The sequence below is a fragment of the Leguminivora glycinivorella genome, chromosome Z, assembly GCF_023078275.1.
Source record: "Leguminivora glycinivorella isolate SPB_JAAS2020 chromosome Z, LegGlyc_1.1, whole genome shotgun sequence".
In the NCBI taxonomy this organism is placed as follows: domain Eukaryota; kingdom Metazoa; phylum Arthropoda; class Insecta; order Lepidoptera; family Tortricidae; genus Leguminivora; species Leguminivora glycinivorella.
In genome coordinates this window covers 29,136,632-29,161,369 of record NC_062998.1, presented here as the reverse complement: position 1 = coordinate 29,161,369, position 24,738 = coordinate 29,136,632, and the positions used below count along the sequence as shown (strand labels likewise).

The 24,738-nt window shown below is 38.8% G+C and overlaps 2 protein-coding genes across 4 annotated transcripts in view; both read left to right on the top strand.

The window, feature by feature from the left end:
• LOC125241867 overlaps positions 1-15,643 on the top strand; it is a 34,640-nt gene extending 18,997 nt beyond the window's left edge. The window contains exons 10-12 of one of the 3 annotated variants that reach the window (XM_048150549.1): positions 1,627-1,685; positions 2,573-2,727; positions 15,478-15,643. In XM_048150549.1, coding sequence (XP_048006506.1) covers positions 1,627-1,685; positions 2,573-2,700 — 187 coding nt within the window. In that variant the 3' untranslated portion in view covers positions 2,701-2,727; positions 15,478-15,643. Of the gene's footprint in view, positions 1-1,626; positions 1,686-2,572; positions 2,728-15,453 lie in introns of those variants that run through there. The other 2 variants (XM_048150548.1, XM_048150550.1) reach the window with 2 other exon arrangements.
• A 6,496-nt stretch (positions 15,644-22,139) lies between these two features.
• Positions 22,140-24,738, top strand: part of LOC125240450 — a 40,237-nt gene continuing 37,638 nt past the window's right edge. The window contains exon 1 of the mRNA XM_048148344.1: positions 22,140-22,280. Coding sequence (XP_048004301.1) covers positions 22,140-22,280 — 141 coding nt within the window. The remainder of the gene's footprint in view (positions 22,281-24,738) is intronic.

Below are 24,738 nucleotides of genomic sequence, written 5' to 3'. Positions count from 1 at the left end.
TTAAAGCGAGCTTTGCTAATAGCAAAGACATATATTATGTAACTCCGTATAGACGGATAAAGTCTAAGAAAAAAACGTACCTCGAAGCCCTAGAGAAAAATGTACGGTTGCCTAGATGGCGTTACACCTTTGGGGAACGCTCGGCTAGATGGCGTTAATATTAATATTTGACATTTTAAGATGGGCCAAATTGTCAAAACTTAGGTTCAAAAGTTTTAAGCTTGTGTCGAGAGATGGCAGTCTATGCACTGTGATTACAGATTTTACTTTGACAGTAACTCTCTATAATACTCGATCCTCTTTGGCTAATGGTAACCGACTCATTTATGAAATGTATAGATGTTTCTTGTGGTATACAAAGTTTTAATCTGGATTTACATACTCGTAGGAGTAGTATACAACAAAGTTCACGTTAAATAATTGGATAATTGTATCATATACTCAGTTAAAACTCAGTTTAATTAAATTGTATCTAACGGAAGCACTCTATGTCTCATCGACGCAGGCATATCATCTTATGATCTATAGGATCATCGAATTCACTCTACAATTACGCATTAAAGTGTATACAACATGAAGGGGCTTCCATTCAGCATCGTTTGCAACTATACTTGGCCTGTCTCTCAGTCCGGACGAGTGGCAGACTCGTTGAGCGCTTTCAAACCGTTGCGAGATGGTTGCATCTTTAAAGCGAGCCTTAGCTAATGCTAGCCCATCTATGGCCCGTTTATGGTATGCATAGTGATTCTTCCGATATACCAAGTTAGTGCCCCTTCGGCCGCGTACGCAACCGGAGCTTCGTAACCAGTTGCGATCGAAGACTATTTCCGCCTTGTACGTAACCAGTTGCGATCAAAGCCTAATTTCTTCTTATTCGTAACCAGTTGCGATCGAACACTTTTCTTCCTTGTACGTAACCTCTCAATAGTTCAATCCGCATACGGCCCGCCTGATGTAAAGCGGTCACCGTAAACTATGGACGCCTGCAACTCAAACAGTGTCACATGCGCGTTGCCACCCCATTAGAAACTTGATGACTTCAAAAATAATCTATTCATACGTGAAATAATTAATAACTACTTGATACTTGAAAAGTAAATTAAATTATTTGTTTATTTTTTGTTCATACATTTTACTAAACAGTTTTGTACCATATTTCAATAAATTATAAAACAAAACTTTTCGTTTCACGTATCGAGTAGGTATGAATTATTCCACATATGAATAGCTTACTTTTGAAGTCGTATTTGTAAACGATTAAATTGATTAATGAATAATGATTAATTATTACAATAGAACTATTTGAATCACTTTATATGTAGCGTGACCTCAAATTAATGTCATCGGCATGAAAGTTACGGGCCATGGTAATCACTAATCAGGATGTACATTACCTTTGGACGCCTTTTTGTATATTTATCTGAATCGGAAAAGGTTAGGTTAGTATGAACACGCGACCTTCCGCGCAAGTTTTGCGAAGTAGAGAGGGGAAAAAATGAGGTGTCTACGTAAAGAAAAGGACAAAAAGGCGAATTCGCACGGTTGTCCAGTGTCCATGTACTCCTATTTTTCCCGGTTGTATAGCATATACTCCTATGAAAAATATTTTTTTTACTTTTGTTACAGGTCTACTGGCCTTCAACATGAGTCTTCGTGTTGTAAAACTAGATCCACTAAACATAAACGTAAGCCTAATAAGCTGAAAAAAAAATTAATCCTAAGTGGTACTTAGATAAAAATTTTGTCAACTTCTTTGTATATCTACTAGTAAAAGTGAGGGATTGACAAAATGAACCTGCTACAAATAATAACGACTAATAAGCAAACCAAAACCATACCTACATTAATGTACTTTAGTATTGCCTAAGTGCCTACTTCATAAGCAGCACCGCTTTTTGTTTTTGTTTTTTTTTTTGTCTTCATTCCTTATACCTACTAAATTTGTATTTTTCTTTTGTTACCACTTAGCTTTTGCATGTTTTTTGTATAGTACTTGTGGACATCTGTTATTGGCTATGTTAATGGTTCCTTGTGTCTTAAATTTATTTTTTGTATTGCTGTTGATGACCCAAATAAATAAAATAAATAAATAAATAAAACAGGTTGTACCTAATTAAATATTAGGTATTATCTACTCACCGAAACTTCACAAAAATATAGTAAATCAAATGCGATTAAATCAACCCCATTTCTGATATGTAGGTAGGTACATAATTAAAAACGTATTATACAGTAATGTAACTGCTATAACTCACCTATTTTACGCCTGCGGCAGATGTTTCCTTTTACAAACTTGAATTCTTCAAAATTATGTAGGTACAGTCAACCAATTAGGCTACTGTAGGACTATGTCATAGTGACGTTATAAATCAGCTTGTAAGAAATCTCCTAATGCTTGTCATTTTGACATGGTTGAAGAGTGGCCCAGGGTTCAAATTAGTTGACTGTACGTCCTTCCTATTATTTGATAACAGGTAAACTATGAATTTTTGTCAATCTCTCGCTTTTGACAGAATCATGTTAGTCTAGTCAAGTCCAATAGATATCGATATCATATATTTTGTGTATATAGGAGAGAAGGGTTTTGAGCCATACTGGGCGGGCGGCGCGCGCGCGCTGCGCGACGCGCATGTGCGGCACGTGCTGCGCCAGCTGCGGCTCGTCGACCACCTTAACCGCGCGCTCGACCGCCGCGCCTGATACACAACATTAAACGTGCACTTTGAGGTGAGGACAAACTTACAGTACGACACAAAATAAGGTACAGATGTAGTGCGAAAAGGGTTTCCTTCGGAAACGTTCGTATTTGTCATGCTAGTTCAGTCAATGTCAGTACATCTTGTACTGAGACTGACTGAAATAGCATGACACGTTCGTACGGTTCCGTAACAATACGAAGGCAACTCTTTTCGCACTACATCTGTACCTACTTATTTGACTACTAATTAAATCAGTTCAATGTTTTCAAATTGTCAAAACGATCTGTTTTAAATTTCGTGATGCGCACATAATGTTCTGTTCTCTGTTTTTTGTTCTATTCTTGTATATACATGTAAGTACGTGTTTGTGAGCGTAATTTTATCTTTATCGTCGTCTTTTAAATTTGAAAATGAAATAAAAAATGTTTATTGAGTTAACACAAAAATTGTTATTACAACTTGGGTTGGTCCCTTTTTTTAAGCATAGGTACATGATGAAATTAAATAAAGAAAACAGTTTTAATTGTAATGTGAGTTTTTATTTTAGATCAACAAACCACCATTGCATTTACACGAATGACACATATATTTGAATATCGAACCCCGGAAGTTAGTTTTTAAACCACATGTCATAAACACAAATAATAGACCTAACATGGAGGTGCAATTACATTGGTATATTTTCAACACCCCTTCTCAATGTAATTACACTTTAAAACAAGATAAGACTTAATCAGTATTTCTCAAATACAATATCAACTAACTTACATGCTACATATCCAATTACATAGCATGTCTGCGGGTTGTTGGTTGGTTCTTATATATTTTAAATTAAATGAATCAACCAACAAGCTTCACTGACTAATTACAATACTAGTTTTAGCATTTACAACATACTCCAATTCTGTTAATAAAATAAACTGACTCATATTTGTTTCTTTCAAAAAATATCCAGCAATTTGAAAAATTAAAACTTATAGCCCGTGGTGGATTATCTATCTTTCAAACCTCCACCCAGTCTGAGTTACAAAATGCCTCTAAAAACACCATTTTAACATTTATAGATAAATTTCAAATCTAGAGTATGTTTGACATATCTTAGTATCCTTTAATAATGCTGTCAATGACAAATCATTTGCACACTTCTGTTATCTACTCACTACTGAAACAGCTAATAAACAATAAACAAACCTTCCTTTTATCACTACAAATGTAAAAGTTTCATTTTAACACTAACAGGTACATTAAAGCCCTTAGACTTATTTATTTTGACAATAGTTTTATTACTAAAAGGTACTTTTCTTTATTTTAGCAAATTAAGTTGCAATTATTACAAACAGCCTAAATGTCATTTAAATTTAATGTCATTGTTCACAAAACCCCTAGCAACTAACCTGGTTTTATACTGCATAGCATCTTTATTACCACTTTTCTTAAACACTCACTTCCTACCTTACTACTGATCACTATTTCACTTCCTAGATCACTCACTATTTTCCAGTTGTCACTATTTTCACATGTCTTCAGTTCTCCCTTTATAGCTTCAAACCATTCAACAGCCTCATGCCGGGTCACTGCCTCTTTGTATGTATCAGGCTCATTTTCTGTAGTTCGGACACTCTGGCAATTATAGCTGTAAAATTCAGGTGGTTTTCTTATCCGTGAACTTGGTTTTCGTGGAGGTATTTCTTTCAAGTCAACTTCATCACCAGATGGGATATATTCACTTCCTGATTCCTCTGCACTTGAAGTTGCTGTTCTCTCACTGACACTTGACAACTCCCCTTCTGGCTCAGTGCAAGGCTCTTCAGTTTTTCTCTCTGTGTTTTCTTTTATGGTCAAAGTGACCTCCTGCTGACTCCCATCTTTTGATTCTACACTCTCCAAGAAAACGATGTCCCGCTTCAAATCCACACTCTTTGTATCAGGATAGTATACTCTATAGCCTTTCACAGTATCTCCATATCCAACCATCAATCCTCTTTCCCCTTTTCGGTCCCACTTCTTCCTCTTCTCTTTTGGAATATGAGTATATACTGGAGTACCGAAGGGTTTTAACTGGTGGATGTCAAAACTTTTCCCTGACCAGACTTCATAAGGAGATTTTTCACTGTATTTGCTTTTACCAGTCCTATTCAGTACAAATACTGCTGCTGCTATTGCCTCTGCCCACAACTCTTTTGGCAGGTTCTTGGCGTTCAGCATGGTTCTAGCAGACTCGACAAGGGTACGTATTTCGGGTTCAGCATTGACATTTCGCTCTGTTATTTCATTCCGCGTCTGATGTTCTATTCCGCGTCTCGACAACATCTCCTTCACGTCTCTGTTTATCTCTGTATCACTACGAAACACTCGAACACTGTTTCCTGTCATGTTTTCCGCCTTATTCAGAAAATCATTAATACAACCCTTCACTTCGTATTTGTTTTTCACAAAATAAACTGTTCTGTAGTTCGAAAAGTCATCCTTCAATACGACGAAGTATTTTGAACCGCTCAAAGACTCAACTTCCATCGGGCCACAAGTATCGGCGTGTATTAGTTCGCACGTTCTGGTAGTCGCATTTTCGCTTTTACTAGATGGCAATCGATGTATCCTGCCTTCGAGGCAGCTCTCGCACTTGGGAACAGAGGTAGACTTAACATCAATGTTGTTTTTCTCAAGCACTTTTCGGACATGACCGAAGTTTTGATGTGCTAATTTTTCATGCCACTCGGTCAAGGTACCTTCCAATGTTTTAGCAACACTCGCCACATTGTTATTAAACCGAAATTCTAAATAATACGCCTTCCCAATTCGTTTTGCGACCGCACAAACTTCGTTATTTTTACAAATTTTGCTTGACGTGACATCTGTCACCAAATAGTAACCCTTATCTGTCACTCGGTTGACAGAGAAGAGATTAGACTTCATTTCAGGAACGAACAAAACATTGTCTATGGTTGTATCAATCCATTCACTCCCGTTATACACTTCAACCGCCATCTGTCCGTGGCCTCGCACACTAAGTTCCGCGCCATTACCTACTTCGACTTTCCAATCATAGTTTACACTGGTAAATGTCGAAAATAGTCCACGTTCGCGGCAAATGTGCTCGCTACACCCTGAGTCAACCATGAAAAGCGATTTATTACAGGATCCTATTGAATCAGACACCACAAACGCGTTACTTTTATTCTGTTCCTTGTTCTTTCTAAACCAACACTGTGCTTTGTTATGTCCACCTTTTCCACAATAAAAACACTTATTAAAGTTATTATGTCCTTGACCTTCACTATTGTTATAGTTGTTATTACTTCTGCACTCACTGGCATAATGTCCGAATTTATCACACTTCATGCACTTAGCATTCTTTTTATTCTTCGCTACGAAAGCTGACGACGACGGGGTTGGCTCTCGCCCTTCGCCCTTCTCTTTTACTCTTTCCTCTTCTACTAACAATCTCGCCACTAAGTTATCCATAGTTTGCTTGTCATCAGGGGCAGACTCCCAAGCGGATACAAAGTGTTTATATTCATCTGGCAACGACATTAAAATTTTCGTAATAACGAATTTATCAGAGACTTTCTCGCCCATTTGTGTAAGTTGATTCTGCATTTCTTGAATCTTTGACAGAAATGTTGACATCTCAGTTCCTGCTTCGTATTTGTATTGAAAGAAACGGTTCTGTACAATATGGATACTCGTCTCCGTCTTTTGCTCATACACACTAAGCAGTTTCTTCCACATTTGAGCCGAGGTCGAGCATGATAATATATGCATCATGGATCTCTCCGTCATGCGCGTTACCAACAAAGTCTGAGCTTTTGCATCTTTTGCCTCCCAAGCAGCCTGTTCACTGCCAGTTTCTTCCGGTTTTACCGTCTTTCCTTCTACAATGTCCAACCATTTTTGACCTCGCAACAATACGGTTGTTTGAAATTTCCATATATTCCAGTTACTGGATCCTTCCAACTTTATCAAGCTGTTATTTGTATTTAAATTCAAATCCATCGTGCTGTTCCTTCCTTACTCCTAACGCCGAGCAAGTAAATTAAAATTTTCAACAATGGCGTCCTACTAACGTCCTCACTTTTATACTTCTCGCCGACACATTTCTTTCGACGATATACTTCCTGAATTCTTTAGATAATTTTACAGGAATATGCGCCAGGCTGTGGCTGGGCCCATAACCTGATGAAATTAAATAAAGAAAACAGTTTTAATTGTAATGTGAGTTTTTATTTTAGATCAACAAACCACCATTGCATTTACACGAATGACACATATATTTGAATATCGAACCCCGGAAGTTAGTTTTTAAACCACATGTCATAAACACAAATAATAGACCTAACATGGAGGTGCAATTACATTGGTATATTTTCAACACTATTTATATGAAATATGATCAGAGATTGTCAGGCGTCATATGTAAAATAAATAAATAAATAAATAAATAAATATTTTAGGACATTCTTACACAGATTGACTGGGGCCCGCGGTAAGCTCAAGAAGGCTTGTGTTGTGGGTACTCAGACAACGATATATATATAATATATAAATACTTATATACATAGAAAACATCCATGACTCGGGAACAAATATCTGTGCTCATCACACAAATAAATGCCCTTACCGGGATTCGAACCCGGGACCGCGGCGTAGCAGGCAGGGTCACTACCGACTGCATGAGATACCGACTGCCGATATGTATGAGACTTTAGAAAACATGAACCTTATGTTGTTGGAAATGACGCTAAGAGTCTGATAACAGAATAAGTATAACAAAATTAAGGGTGCTCACTGCCAAGTTAAATACTTTTTATAGTTCTGTGCATTTATAAAATAGAAGTCTTGAATGATTCACGGTTATTTTCATTAGACTTATATTGAGCGGGATATAGACCGTGATTAGCATTTTTTTTTGTAATCACGGTCTACGAGTATATCCCGCTTAATCTAAGTCTAATGAAAATAGAAGTCGTATCCAAAAAATAACAGCTGTCTACATTTGTTTATTAGTCTTCTGGTGCTTTATTTCATGTCTATGAAGAAATATTTATGAATGCAGTCAACTGCCTTCCCTAAGATTGTGAAATTTAATAAGGGCGCCATCAGTCACTGTCACTTTAAAACGCATTTTTAACCGTCGCCTCATATCTCTCAAGAAGGACGGTTATCAAGTCGTCTGTATGTTTTTTTTATTTTATTTTTTTTAATGTTTGTTCCTCGATATCTCCGTCGTTACTGGACCGATTTTGAATTTTTTTTTATTGAATGTATATGCATACAGATTGGTCCCATTTTTTCAGAACTCAGTTCTGATGATGGGATCCTGGAGAAATCGAGGGAACTCCTCGAATCTGAAAGGCATACATATGGTGATTTTTGTGTTTTTAAAGGAACAGCATGCATTTAGGTACGGAACAGTGACATTTGGTGCAGTGGAACTGCTGATGATGGCCAGAACGGAACTCTTCAAATCTGAACGGCACGCTTATAGTGACTTTGCTATTTTTATAAGAACAGCGTGCACTTTCGCCCAGAACAGTGACATTTGGTGCAGTGGAATTGCTGATGATGGTCAGAACCGAACTCCTCAAATCTGAACGGCACGCTTATAGTGACTTTGCTATTTTTATAAGAACAGCATGCACTTACGTCCAGAACAGTGACATTTGGTGCAGTGGAACTGCTGATGATGGCCAGAACCAAACTCCTCAAATCTGAACGGCACGCTTATAGTGACTTTGCCATTTTTATAAGAACAGCATGCGCTTACGTCTAGAACAGTGACATTTGGTACAGTGGAACTGCTGATGATGGTCAGAACCGAACTCCTCAAATCTGAACGGCACGCTTATAGTGACTTCGGTATTTTTATAAGAACAGCATGCACTTACGTCCAGAAGAGTGACATTTGGTGCAGTGGAACCGAACTCCTCAAATCTGAACGGTACACTCATAGTGACTTTGGTATTTTTGTAAGAAAAGCATGCATTTAAGTTCAGAACAGTGACATTTAGTTAGTTATGTTTGTTAAGCATATTGAGTTTTCAAGTCAAAGTTTGTCAAGCTTCGATTTCTTATAATATAATCGGATTCATGACGAATTGAGGAAACTCCTCAAACCTTAACGTTATACGTATATTCATTTGTGTTGTCATCTAATAATTAAAGCATTAAAAGCAGTTTTAAAAAATACTTACCCATTTCTACATAATCCAACATTCGCATGTAGCTTTCGCCAGAACCCGAAAGGCGACGGTTTTTTTTTCTTAAAAATTATTTTTTTCAGTATAGATGGTGCTTTTTTACGCACTAGTGCGAGAAGTGGTTCATTTCTTAACAGATCAAAACTTCGGAGCGCCAACTGTACTGCAAAACGTCGATTTAACTCGTTTCGAACTTCCTTTTTTTCCACTTACATCGTAATGTACTATTTCAGTACAGATGGTATTTTTTATTATACGCAGTTACGCACTAATGCGAGAAGTGGTTCATTATATTATGTCAGGTCAAAACTTCGGAAGGCCATCAGTCAGTACCTACTGAAAAACGTCGTAAGATACACGTCCGAAAAAAAAATTCGTAGCTCGTGTCGATTTAAAACACTCCCTTCGGTCGTGTTCTAATACTTCTAATTTATCGCCACTCGTTTCAGACTTCCTTTTTTCCGCACTTTATTTTATCGTAATGTACTATTTTAGGAGTTTTGGTACCATTTTATTTCATTTCTACAGTGTTGCTGTGCACTACATATCGTCACTACTTTTAAAAAAGCTTGTATCTTCGTATGTCAATGAAAAGAAAATTGTAGTAAGTATGTATGGAATGCATATAGACTTACTGCGTTTTAACTTTGAGAAGCAGCGTGAGATACGAGATTTTTTCAAAGTAGTGACGATATATACCTATTCAGGATATCATATAAATATTTTATTGACAACGCGATGAATGCTCTAGTGACGCATTAAACTACATATTATAATCGTGATACACGCATTTCAGACCCGGAGCCCAGAGCCGCCAGACTTTCCTAATTTTCTCAAGGCTGAAACTTAAATATCAGCCTTGAGAATTTAAAGAATGTGAGAATTTTTTTATGGCCATTGGAATTTAATGGCCATCGTGCTGAACTAGGAAATATGCGTCTGCATACGTCGTTTTATTCTTGAGAAAATGAGGAAGGTCTAGTGGCTCTGGGGCCCATTTCATAAAACTGAAATTTACAAGTTGCAAGTGTAAATCATATTAGACATTGACTACCGCTTGTAAATTGCAAGTATTGCTACTTGTAGCTTCGAGGAATGGGCCTCTGGGCTCTTAGTCTATTTTTAGGTGCATTGGGGTAATTTCGAATCACAGAAATGCTCGGGTAATTTAGAAAGGGGAATCGTGATATGATGGAAATAATGTTGATTTTTATGCGACTTTCGAAATTAGACACCTTTCAAAATGACCCCAATGCACCTTATTATCCCTTAACACGGCACGACATGAAGTAATGTTATCATGTATCTCTTTGCGTGTTTTTAGGTGTAGTTATAGGTCAAAACGAACCATTTTTCAGAAAAAATAAATTAAAGTATTTTGAAAGTTGGATTTTCAGGACGTCCGTTAAAACGGACATTGCCAGGAATCTCACTGGGTGATGGCTCCAAAAGTAGTCCTAAAAAACGGACAACGCCGTCATAAGGTGTCCAAGAATAAAAATTAAATTACGTGTTATAAAGTGAAAAAACCTTAAATTATTAAAATAACACACTACTAAATAATTAAAAACACTTAAACAATCATCAGAAGATTAGAAAAGACACATGACAACCCAAAAAACTATTAAGTATAAAAGTGTTATTATGGTATATAATCAAAACATATTCAAACGCCTTAGCCTAAACCACAATGTTCTTATCTAATTTATAATTTCTATGGACCAGAGCATAATTCTTCTCGTTTAGTTTACTTATTTAAATGAGTTTCAATATTATAACTATTAAAAAAGTAAGGTAGTCAATAAATACCTTCCCTTCCTGAAATACACGTTCTTTATTTGGTGACTCAAAACTACCTTTTATGAAAATGTTAACTAAAACCTAAAAAAAATAAGCTGTTATGGCGATAGTAATATAGTAATTCACATTTAAGACATATTATGTATATCGGTATGTATACGGAATTAAGAATAATCTCGTTTCGAACTCTGTACAACATCCGTCTGAACAAGACATTACGTTTTCACGTCTGTCCCAATTGTAACGTGTAAAACTACCCACATTCAAAAATATTTAATAAATCTATAAGTTTTAAAGCTACAGCTAGTTATAAATTACAATTATTGTATGTATTAAGACTAAATACGTAAATATTCAAACCATTCATTGTGGTCTCACAGTCTTGACTTTCTTGTTTCTTTATTAGATTGACGACTGAATCCTGAGCACAGGAAAAGTTAACTTTCACATTAAAAATTACATATTTCTTGATCATATTGGCATCTGGCATCATAGTGGGTTCATATTGATTCTCCTTAGCGAAAAATAGAAGCAGATATATAAGTTTATTGCGTATATCCATAACATACTCTATGACTGTAGACTCTTGGTCCTTGGTGTTTGACATTAGGTATGGAAAGCTTTGCCAGAATATAAATGGTTTCCTTTGTCTCTGCACATGAGAAACTTTACTTTTTGAAGTCTTTTCTGAAATTTGTGGTGAGTCATCCAGCATTTTAAAGACCTAAAGGATCGTAACATCTTTTTCATCAGCTTGAAAAGGTTTCATGAGTCAAAATTGTTTATACTGCTAATTAAAGGCGGCTTTTGCATTTGCTAATGAAAACCCACGTTATATAAATTTAATATTAAAGCATAGTTTGTATTCAGGCCCAGTAATTATAAAAATAATTAAGAATTTAATAAAAAACCTATTTAACCCATTTATGGCAATGTCCGTTTTCTGTCACTATCTTGCTTGCCCATAAGTCGGCACTGTCCGTTTTTTAGGACATGCTAGATGGTTACTTGGTTACCAGTAATATCGGCAATGTCACAAAATTGTGACACAAAATATTTCACAATTTCTGAATATGAAAAAATAAATTATTGAATCCTATTTATACACTAAACTAAAGTTTAACTCGTCTAGTAACAAAATCAACAGAAACAGTACACCTGGATGAATTAGTTTATATTTTATGACGTCACAAATGCACTTCGCCGCATATTCCGAAAATTCGAAACTTCAACTGTCGCTTGCGCATAAACCGAATGTTGCCTAGTCATGCTATAAGCTCGAACACGTGGTGTTTTTCTTCCACTTTCTTTCACGTATAAACTTTTCTAGCTAGCACTTAGTGTTTAAACTCTAGGTCACATTAAGTGACTGTACTAAAAAAGTGACAGGAAAGCTTTAAGGGTTATAAATTGTAGTTTTATTACTACTTGTATTAAATTTTATTACTACCTACTACCTAATTTTCTTTAGCATCCGCTCTGGTAAAGTCACATTACGTTTTGGATTTTTTACTGTTTGTCCTCTCAAACTTCATGCGGTTTATACCTACTTCTAAGCTAAAGAAGTGAAAAGTGATTACATTTGTCCTATAATAAATAAATGCTAAAAGCAAAGTGATTTTATAATCATAATCATAATATTTATTAATAATACAAATTACAAGTCACATAATTTTATACAGCAGGTACATAAAGATTAAGATCCTTCTACCACATATGGTAGGTTATTTTATTAATATCTTATATCCTAGGTTTTTCATTAAAGAACTCTTTGTGGTCATAGAACGCTTGCTCGGCTAACCACTGTTTTAACTTGTATTTAAACACTACTGCGCTATTAACGGCTACTATTGCATCCGGAAGACAATTGTATACTCGTGGGCCCAATATGTGAATGAGCCTATCTGACTTGGCCAGCTTGTGCGGCACGGGGGCGAGCCTGCGGGCGGCGCGGCCGCGGCGCGCGGGGTAGCGGCGCGCGGCCGCGTGAGCTGGCTCCGCCGGGGCGCTATCTGCTTGCGAGCGTGCATATATTGCAGCTTCAAATATTAGCATCGACGGCAAGGTTAAGATGCCAAGGGCTTGGAAGTGAGGTTTCGCCGATTCTGTTTGGGTGATTCGGACTATGGCCCGTACAGCGCGCTTTTGTATCCGAAATACTCGTTCCCAGTCTGCGGCTCGGGCCCACATCTCGGTCCCGTATTGAAGATGTGCATGCACCGATGCAAAATAGCAGGCTCTCAGCATATCGCGGGGCAATAACCGAGCGAGACGTTTAAGCGCGAAGCATGCCGCTGACAGCTTGTGACACACCTTGTCAATGTGGTCCGCCCATGTCAATGCCCTGTCTAGTTCGAAGCCTAGAAAAGTTGAGCTCGTAGCTTGCTCGATATTAAGCCCATTGGTGTGCACAAATATGGGTCTCGTTTCCTTTCCCGAGAGATCGAAGTGGACAAAGTGCGTTTTCCGTAAGTTTAAGGTGAGGCCATTTTTGTTGAACCACTCGGAAAGTAGTGCGGCAGTAATATTCAGTTGGTTGCTAAGTGCGTCACAGTTCTCACCAGTAACCACCACAGCTACGTCGTCCGCATACATGAATATCTCACCGCTGTGCACTGCCTCTGGTAGGTCGTTCAGCAGCAGCGAGAACAGTATGTTGGAGACGGACGATCCTTGCGCTACGCCTATGTGTGTTCGAACCGGGTCTGATCGTAGTCGTCCCCCGTCTGCCACCACGACCTGAGTTCTATTGCGCAACATGTCTATCATGAGACTCAGTGCTCGGTCATCGAAGCCGTAGTGGCGAAGCTTATCTTCTAGGACTCCATGATCTGCCAAGTTGAAGGCTTTAGACAGATCACAGCAGATTACTGCGACCTGTTTTTTGGTTTCTCGGGCCTCTAAGATACGGCGCACGACCGCACGTGTTAGCGCTGTCGTTGATCGACCTTTGCGATACGCATATTGTTGCTCAGAGAGTGCATCGGTCGATTCGAGGAAGTCTGTTATCCTCGCGCTGAGACCATATTCAAAGATTTTAGCCAGGACGGGGATAATCGCTACCGGTCGGTATGCGTCCATATCTTCTCTCTTGCCTTTGTACAGTGGCGCTATCCGACTCTCTTTTAGAGCTTCCGGAAATACTCCCTCGCGAATACACCTATTGTACGCGATCGCCAGATTTTACCAGATAGCATCACATTAAAATTCACTACCTACCAAGTTACCAGTGACCTACATCGGTACAACTGTCCCGTGCAATTAATGTCATAACCCAAACTGAAGCTCCGCCTTACAGGCTCAAGCCGGTCTCAGCTAGTTTCAAACTATTCGACACGGAATGAATAGAGCTTCACGGTCCCAAAGTTTTGGAGTCTCACTGATTACCTTATCATCGGTCCACATTCATACTTCCACTAAAGTTTTATAAAATGGAGTACCCAAATAAGTTTGTACTGTTCTACATTTAACACGCTACAGGAGCGAAAATGCTAAAATGGAAAGGAGTGTCCCTTTCAATTTGGGAATTTTAGTTAAATATACTAGTGTTATTAACTAGGTTTATCGAAAAAAAAAATGTCCATTCAGAACAACTCAGTCAAAAGATATTGCGAAAAAATCATGAAAATCGAGGTTCCGCTTTCGACTGTTTCCTCCTTCAAAACTTAATCAATCGGAACAAAATTTGAGAATCTGAATAACAATGAAATAATCTGTGTCGGACCGTTTAGTTTTTTTGGCTAACTGTTATCAATGTTGAATACCACACCTGTTTTTGCGCCATAATCAATAAGGCCGTTTTTGGAAATTTTTGTTGGGCTCTAGCGTCTTTGAAAATAAGAATATCACAGATAAAAATAATAATAATCTGTGTTGCAAAAATCATTGCACTATCTTCAAAAACCAGGGAGGAAATAGTCGAGAGCGTTTGTATGGAGAATTGACCCCTCCTGTATCGTCTTAAATACCTACAAACGTGAACGCTGAAAAAAAGAACGTACATTAGACGGTTCCTGTCACTCAACCTTTTCACCGCTTTGGATTTTCCACCGAGTCGTGCTCGCGTCACCGGCGGTAGTGTGAAGTTATACGAAATCTGTTGTTGTTATATACATCGGACTATGGCGGTTAAAGGGTTATTTGATAACTACTGACCATACGCAATTTGACTACGCAACATAATATACTAGCTTTTGCCCGCGGCTTCGCTCGCGTTAGAAAGAGACAAAAAGTACCCTATGTCACTCTTCGTCCCTTCAACTATCTCCACTTAAAAAATCACGTCAATTCGTCGCTCCGTTTTGCCGTGAAAGAAGTTATCATATCATTAACAAATAACAGTTAAGAGCATAATATAGGTATCGTATATCATAAATACACAACTACATAGCATTAACACTGTACTTTTAGGTATTTAAAAGAACGTAAACAAATAAAATGTTAATTTTCGGGTAGTCTCAACATTTGTCGGTTAATATCCAAATACAAAAACCAATCGAATCTGTCCCTGTCATCGACCAGTCTTTAACCTTCTTAATCTTCTTATTTGGTCGTGTGGCATTAGGAGCCTTTTGAGGGTAGCCTACCTAAAGATGCAGACTATCCCCCTTATTCATAAACGTTCACTAAATTTATCAAGCCGATAAAATTCGTTAGTCCCTTTGTGTCACACAAATACATCGGAAAGCTCGGCTTGATAACTTTAGTGAACGTTTATGAATTAGGGGTTATAAATATATCGTGTTTGTGACGGACAGGGCAAGGCTGCGTTGTTGTTCCAGCTATTTGTACCGGCTGGTACCTCCGTGCCATCCGTCAGCCGCTCAACGACAGAGAGCAGCCTATCGACCTGTCCACCCTTGCCTGAGAACACAAATCAACTGAAGACCCACTTCCAAACTAGAGCCACGTTAACGCTCTCTACGTTTATTTCAAATGTTTTGTAAAATGTGCTTTTTGTTTATTATACTTTTTACACTAAACATTGTTATTTATTTAACCTGTATATAATATTGTTTCTAGGTTACCCTATTGCTACTTACTGATGTGTCACAGTGTGAATCAAACTATTGTTATTAGTGGGCCCTTGTTCCTTTTACTATGATTTTGTTGATATTCGGCGCGATTCGAATCTAAGATGCGTCAAATATGAATCCATATCATCATCATCCTCCTTGCGTTGTCCCAAGATTTGGCATAGGCACTAGTTTTACGAAAGCGACTGCCATCTGACCTTCCAACCCGGAGGGTAACTAGGCCTTGTTGGAATTAGTCCGGTTTCCTCACGATGTTTTCCTTCACCGAAAAGCGACTGACAAATATCAAATGACATTTCGCACATAAGTTCCGAAAAACTCATTGGTACGAGCCGGGATTCGAACCTGCGACCTCCGGATCGAAAGTCGCACGCTCTTACCGCTAGGCCACCAGCGCTTGAATCCATATCCATACTAATATTATAAATGGGAAAGTGTGTGTGTCTGTTTGTTTGTCCATCTTTCACGGCAAAATGCAGCGACGAATAGACGTGATTTTTTAAGTGGAGATAGTTGAAAGGATGGAGAGTGACATAGGTTACTTTTTGTCTCTTTCTAACGCGCGCGAAGCCGCAGGCAAAAGCTAGTATGATATAAAGAGAGATATGAAATAATCAAAATGAAGTTTCTTCAAACAAAAATGTCTCTCGCACTAACATATCTATTTCAATATCAAATCCAGGTGGGCTACTTTTTCAAACTTTTCAACCCCACTTTTATGCAACATGGGTATTTTTTACGCGATTCATGCTCAGAATTGCGAGGTCTTTCGATCCTGATAGGAGAAAAATGTCCCAAGATTTTAATACACTTTTCAAACCTTGAATGTATAAAAAAATGGTAACGGAATGGGGAAAAACCTTGGGACTAGGGTTTGCAAGATCCGCCGATTTTTCGGATCCGGATATTTCGGATATTTAGATTTGCCGGATCCGGATATCCGGATATTTCGGATAAAACGGATCCGTGTTGAAAAGGTCACTTTTTATAGGGGTTTCGTCAAATCAAAGCTGCTGTTACCGAAATAAAATAATTTAAACTCACAAAACGACATAAATATAGTCTATTATTGCTTCATTAACTTTTTAGACGAACTTTTAACATACAATTGTGTCGTTTAACTTCAAACTCGCGTAAATCGATTCGGTTTTAAGGATGATTATACAAAAAAGCAGAATGGATTTACCAGAGTTTGAAGTTAAGCGACACAATTAATGTCACTCCCATTGTACAGGCCGTACAGCATACGAGTATAACATTAAACAGTAGTCCAATATTTTTGTTTAACATACATAAGCTAATGCAGGGTAATTTAGTGTTGTTCACTAATACCTCCGTTTTACTGGGGCGTCTATCCGTAAACCACAGCCAATAAATACATCCATGCGAAATTGCAGATGTAGGAAAATAATTTTAGAACAAAACGGGACTTAATCGCGTAAACACTTATAATGTGATGTTCGAAACGTCGGGCCAAATATAAATGTAAGTGTTTACGCGATTAAGTCCCGTTTTGTTCTAAAATTATGAGTGCAAATCGTGTTAGTCTAAATCAATATATTGTAGGAAAATAAGATAAAATAATATAATTTTATTGCGTTACACATATTAGACGTGAAAAATATGTTACACATATTTAGTTATCATGTACCATTTTCAATCGTTTTTCTGAACTTATGTGCAAAATGTCATTTGATATTTGCCAGTCGCTTTTCAGTGAAGCTCTAAGGCTGGCAGCGCACCTCCAATCCTTCTGTTGTTTTGGGTGTCCATAGACGGGAGTGATCGCTTACCATCAGGCGACCTGTCTGCTAGTTTGCATCCCATCTTATATAGCTTATAAAATAATTACGTATATAATTATATTAATTACTTCCATGATCTCTAATTCATCATTAAGCTAAGAAACATCCATGGCAATCGTTTCTTCTTTATAGAAAATTAATAATTTATCGTTATTCCTGCGGGATGCATCCAGTTAGAAACGAAAGCAGTTTTAAAAACAATGGTTTACTGTTCATTTTATTTAGTTTATTAACATATAGTTTTATGGATTCATCGCATGGCGTAATATACCAAACCTAACCTAGCTTGATATTCTGGAGTATTTGAATTAAATAAATGTGAATAAACATTTTAGGCGACAAAATACAGGAAATAATTCATAAATTTCATTCGAAAATTCTTTCTGGCGTGAATAGATACCCATATTGAACGGATCCGTATTATCCGTTTTATCCGGATCCTTGGAGACCTCGGATCCGGATCTCAAATTCAACGGATATCCGGATAATTCGGATATCCGGATATCCGGATCTCAAACCCTACTTGGGACACTTCTTTTCTCCTATTAGGACTGACTGGAAACCACATAAAAATTTCCAAATAAAAAAAAAGTGGGGGTGGACATCTTTGAAAAAAAATGGCCCACCTACGTGTACCTCTAAGTACTGTCACGTAATAATGAAACCCTTTCGGTTCCAAGGGCAGAAGTTGATATGCTCCCCATATATTTATTTTTTTGCAGATTTTTAGTGTTATTAAGTATTTTAAAGCCTAACTTTATTATACTGTGCCTAAAGACTACGCGCCATATTGAGAAATTTCATGAGAACTATTTTCTTCATACTAAACTGAACTGTCACCCCATACATCACTATAAAAGCGCCCTCTTGACAATAGTCATATATTTCTGGTCAGGCTATAACCTAAGATAATTCTACAGTTTACTATTCCTGCAATTGTATAATATTTATGACTAGAATGAGGATGTGGCATCCCACTCTACCCTGTTCACTTTCCTTTTTGGACACTAAGATTCCTTTGCCATGTGAGAGTTTGGCTAAATATGGTATTCTGCCTATTGCTCTGTAATAGTGGTAATTTACTGATTTTTGTATTTTCATCACAAAGTATTTAAGCATTTACATATTTTACATGATGAATATTCGCATTTATTCAGTGAAACTCCAGGTAATGATCACAGCGGTAAGTATGAATTAACTAAAAATAATATGAAATTAATTATGGTTGGTTCAATTAAACATTGTTTAATGACGATGAATGAATGCTGTCATCACCACTTAATAAATACACAAAATAATAGAAGTAAGTGACGAATTGACTATAGCGATGTAATACGAAGTACTTAAATACTTCTAGTATAGGTCTGCGTCAAAAGTTAAATATAATATTGGGTTGGCACAAAAGTAATGAGACACTTGGTTTACGTTTTATATTTTTTATTATTATTACATACATACATACAATCACGCCTGTGTCCCATGAAGGGGTAGGCAGAGCACATGAAACTACTCAGGTTTCAGTGCCACTCTTGGCAATAAGGGGTTGAAAGAAAACGAAAACTGTGACATTGCAGTGACAGGTTGCCAGCCTCTCGCTTACGCCACAATATTTGTATGTCTTTCCCATCACGGAACAATGGTATTCGGGACCTTTGGGAGGCGTGCGCGGGGCCGAAGCCAACACGTAGAGGCCCTTTCGATACTTTAATGAAATGTAAGGGGTACACCGAGCGGATGTTACCCTTGCCCGTATCACTATCATGGGACACACGCAGAGGCAACACCCACCAGGGTGTAAGGAATATTTGAGAGTTAATGGAATCTAAAATGAACTGGTCTATTTTGATGAAAGTGATGGACTAAATACTGGGCTATGGATAAAAAACCGGACGCCTGCCTAATAAAACGGTATCGCCTGCCTAAAAAAACGCCTCTACGCGAGCTAACGGCCGTATCGGTTTCTAAACTATCTCAAGTGTAAATATCTAAAAAACATGTCAAACCAGCAAAGTGAAGTGCTTGTGAAGAAGTGCAAGGAAACACTCTGTAACCTGAAGAAAGAACAAGCTAACACTGCCGCGATGGTCCAAAATCTGACGAAAAAACTTTCGGATCAACATAAATTGATCGACATATTATCCGACCAAATTATGAAGCTAGAAGACATACAAAAAAAAACACCTAAGCCCGCTCCAATAACATCAGTCTCTACCCGAGCAAAGGCAAAAGCTCTAGCCAGCAATAGCACCGCAAACGCTCAAACAACCAATGGGAAGTCGCCAATGCACGATAAGCCAATCAGCGACATCGACTCGCCGACCGCCCATACGCCAAAAGCAAAGGACTCGCCGCTCAAACGTAGCGACGTATTATCACCGCTAGCTAAAAATGATACCGTTACACCTAAAAATTCCAGCGTCGAAAACAGCAGGAATGACACGGGACACAACAAACGAAAAAGAGTATCCAGTCTCCTTATCAAAGGTACTGCTACAAACACCACAATCACTGGAGTCGCAGTCGACACAATGAAGCACGTCCATGGGTGCTTTTTTAGCAAGGACTCCAGCGCCGATAGTGTAAAAGATCACATGAACAGCATACATGAGGCAGAATACACAGTCGAACAAATTCCATCTAAACGTAACGACTATAAATCATATAAAATAAGCATACCGGAATCAGCGTACGAATACTTCATGACCCCATCATCGTGGCCGCTACATGTGTCTATAAACCAGTGGCAGCCCTTTCTTTACAAAAAAACATCACACGTCGAACATCAACCCTCAGCCAACTCCGAACGCGATGCCTAAGAAGATAAGTAAAAGTATATCAATCTGCCACCAAAACGTGAGAAGTTTAACGAGTAAAACACAACATCTCGAACTACTGCTTAGTAACGAACTCCAGTGTGACATTCTCTGCATCACGGAGCACTGGTTAAAATTACACGAAATCTGTCATATTTCCTTTCCAAATCACCAACTCGGGTCCAACTACTGTAGGACTTCAATTGCACACGGCGGCTCAGCTATCTACGTAAAGAATAACCTTACTTATCAGGAACGATTAGACATTTGTAGTTTTTCCATTGAACATTTATGCGAAATATCATGTATCGAAATTTTAAAATCTAACATATTAATCACTTGTGTGTACCACTCCAATTTGACGAACTTTGAACCCTTTGTCAATTGTTTTGAATTACTACTTCAGAAACTTAACGAACAAAATAAGAAATGTATAATTATGGGTGACTTTAACATAGATTACTTAACTGACTCTAGTGACAGACGAAAAATGGAGGACTTAATCAGTTCTTACAGTTTTAAACAAGTGGTGACTTTCCCAACACGTGAAATAAGTACATCTAGCACGTGCCTAGATCACATCTACACAAACTGTTTAGTTGAGACACATGACATTCTCATATCTCCAGTCAACACACAGATATCCGATCACAATGCACAAAAAATTGTCATAAATCTCCAAACGGAGCGCACAATAAAATCACTTACCCGTAGCTTTTCAGAACACAATCTAGATGTCTTTAAAAACACTATCTCATCCATTGACTGGGCGAGTATAAATCAAAAACTACACAACAACCCAGTGGAACACTTAACACACATAACTAATGTTTTATCTAACTTATCGAATACTTGTTTTCCACTTAAACAAAATTCACACACTCGCACGAATAGCTGCCCGTGGTTAACGAACGATATCATTATGCAAAAGCAACTTTTATATGATTTGTTACATATGTATAAACCGAATATTACCGAAACGAATACCATCCTTCAAATTTTATCATTATCACTTAAACTCGAAGAGTCAATGAAACATGCAGAACGAAGTTATTACTATAACATGCTTGAACGTTCCACAAACGAACAAAAAACCTTATGGCAAATTGTTAACACATATACAGGCCGCGCGACAACTAATTACCGGTGCACTCTCGACGCGTTAAGGGATAGCACTGGAGCGCATTACCAATCGGCCAATCATAAGGCAAATGATATAAACACCTTTTTCCTATCTGCCGCCGCAACTGTCCACGCGCCTACCGCAAACCCGTTTTTAGCCTACACATTATTATGTAAGACGTCCGATCCAAGCAACACATCTGTATACTTACCTCCAATTACTGAAAAAGAGCTACATCAGACTGTTATGTATAAAATTGCATGTAAGAATACTTTTGATTTCTACAATATATCTACGAAATTACTTAAAGTGGCATTACCCTACCTGTTGAACCAATTAGTAGGTATTTTCAACGCCCTAATGAAACAAGGCACGTACCCATCGATTTTAAAAATGGTGAAGGTCGTACCTATCTATAAAGGCAAAGGTCAAAACGATGACATTAAAAACTATAGACCTATAAGCATAATCCCGGCAGTTGGAAAACTATTCGAATATTGTGTTTGCCAACGACTTACATCTTTTCTTGAACGTTTTGGCTTAATTAGCGACAAACAATATGCCTACAGGAAAAACAGGTCATGCATAAATGTCATACGCGAAACAATCCAAAAAATCATGGTTGCCAAAGAAAAATCGTCTCATGTTGCCATTTTGTTATGTGACATGACTCGCGCCTTCGATTTGTGTAACCACGAAGTACTAGGGAAAAAGATCCACCACTTAGGTATCCGTGGTCCTGCCCACCAACTGTTGTTGGAGTTCCTAAAAGACCGACAGCAAGTGGTGGCCTTAGACAACGGCCAGGTAAAATCCCATTTGGGCGGCATCGACATAGGAGTCCCACAGGGATCGTCTTTGGCTAATTTATGCTTCCTGATACAGGTCAATGACCTTCCCTCAATTGTTCGTGGCGACATGTATTTATTCGCCGATGATGCATGCGACGTATTATCTGCCGATTCCGTACAAAGCCTAGAGGAAATTATAAGGACTGATATAAGAACAATGCAGAATTGGTTCTCTAATAACGGCCTAGTCTTAAACCTAGCTAAAACTCAACTCTTGCACATAAATCTGGGAGGAAAGCCTCCGAAACCTCTAAACATTCGCATAGATGACGCAAACATCGGACAAGTACACAACACAAAATTTCTCGGTGTCATTCTGGACTCTTCGCTTAAGTGGGACAAGCATATAGACGTCACATGTGGCAAACTCTCAGGGGCGTGTTTTGCACTAGGAAGGCTCGCTCACGTGCTACCTCCTAAGCAACTACGCTCCAGCTACTTCTCCCTATTCCACTCGACCATGTGCTACGGCCTTGAACTGTGGGGAACAGCAGCAGAATGGCATCGAGTGTTTATTTTACAAAAACGGGCGATAAGAATAATATCTTTCGCTCCCCCCGGATCACCAGCAAAACAACTTTTTATAAGCAATAACATTTTAACACTCACATCACAATACATTTTCAACATTGCCAAACACGTACACACATACAGACACACATTTAATACAAGCAAGCTAACACGAACCCGTCTAGGAAGCAAAGAACGCCTGCTCCTCCCCAGTTGTCGTCTGAGTAAGTCCTCCAAGACTATGCAGGTACAAGGTCCCAAGATTTTTAACAAACTTCCCGAAGACATTACCTGTATAGAATCTTCGAACCAATTCACACGAGCGTTAAAAAAATGGCTTATCGCCCACGCCTTTTATGACATGAATGAATTCTACATCTTTTAAATTATTTAATTAATTATCTAATTAACAGTCACAAAACATTGTATCCATTCTATTCTAATATTATATAATGCTCAATGGTCCTTAATGTAATTTAAAAATGTATTACCATATTTCGACATATCAAACTACGAATACTAATATAATAATTTTAATTTTAATATACCATATAATAACTATGTACCTAAATCAATTGTGACGTGTAATATGTAACAATATTATAAATAAATGAGTATGAGTAGTATGAGTATGAGTATCCAATTTTATTTCCGGCAGACGGTGACTCGTCCCCACAAGATGGGCCCCCACAAAAAGCGACATCCAAGATGGCTCAAGGGCAACACCGGTGTGAGAACTCAAGGGTGTCGAGAGGTGTACACCGCTTTCTGCCCAGTGGCTGTTAAGCCACTGCACCAACTCGCGTCTTATGCAAATTTTCACTTCCACCCCTGAGGCATATAGCCCTAATGACTCCACTCTGGACGGCCAGCCAAGGCAAGCCAGAGGTAGAGAGTACTGTCCTACCCACCCGCCTTACGGGTAACAGAACACCCCAGGAGCACTCGGGTACGTGGGGTCGCTGTTCCCCAACAGCTCGCCACAAGCTGCCCTGCGTTGACTGATTGCACTGGTAAAACCAATGGGCGATGGGGTCGTCACATCCCTGCGCCTATAATATTATTATTTGTCTTTCCCATCACGGAACAATGGTGTTCCGGACCTTTGGGAGGCGTGCGCGGGGCCGAAGCCAACACGTAGAGGCCCTTTCGACACTTTAATGAATGTAAGGGGTACACCGAGTGGATGATGCCCTTGCCCGTATCATGGGACACACGCAGAGGCAACACCCGCCAGGGTGTAAGGACTATTTGAGAGTTAATGGAATCTAAAATGAACTGGTCTATTTTGATGAAAGTGATGGACTAATTACTGGGCTATGGATAAAAAACCGGACGCCTGCCTAATAAAACGGTATCCAATTTTATTTCCGGCAGACGGTGACTCGTCCCCACAAGATGGGCCCCACAAAAAGCGAACTCAAGGGTGTCGAGAGGTGTACACCGCTTTCTGCCCAGTGGCTGTTAATGCCACTGCACCAACTCGCGTCTTATGCAAATTTTCACTTCCACCCCTGGGGCATATAGCCCTAACGACTCCACTCTGGACGGCCAGCCAAGGCAAGCCAGAGGTAGAGAGTACTGTCCCACCCACCCGCCTTACGGGTAACAGAACTCCCCAGGAGCACTCGGGTACGTGGGGTCGCTGTTCCCCAACAGCTCGCCACAAGCTGCCCTGCGTTGACTGATTGCACTGGTAAAACCAATGGGCGATGGGGTCGTCACATCCCTACGCCTATATTATTATTTGTGTGTCTTTCCCATCACGGAACAATGGTATTCCGGACCTTTGGGAGGCGTGCGCGGGGCCGAAACCAACACGTAGAGGCCCTTTCGACACTTTAATGAAATGTAAGGGGTACACCGAGCGGATGTTGCCCTTGCCCGTATCATGGGACACACGC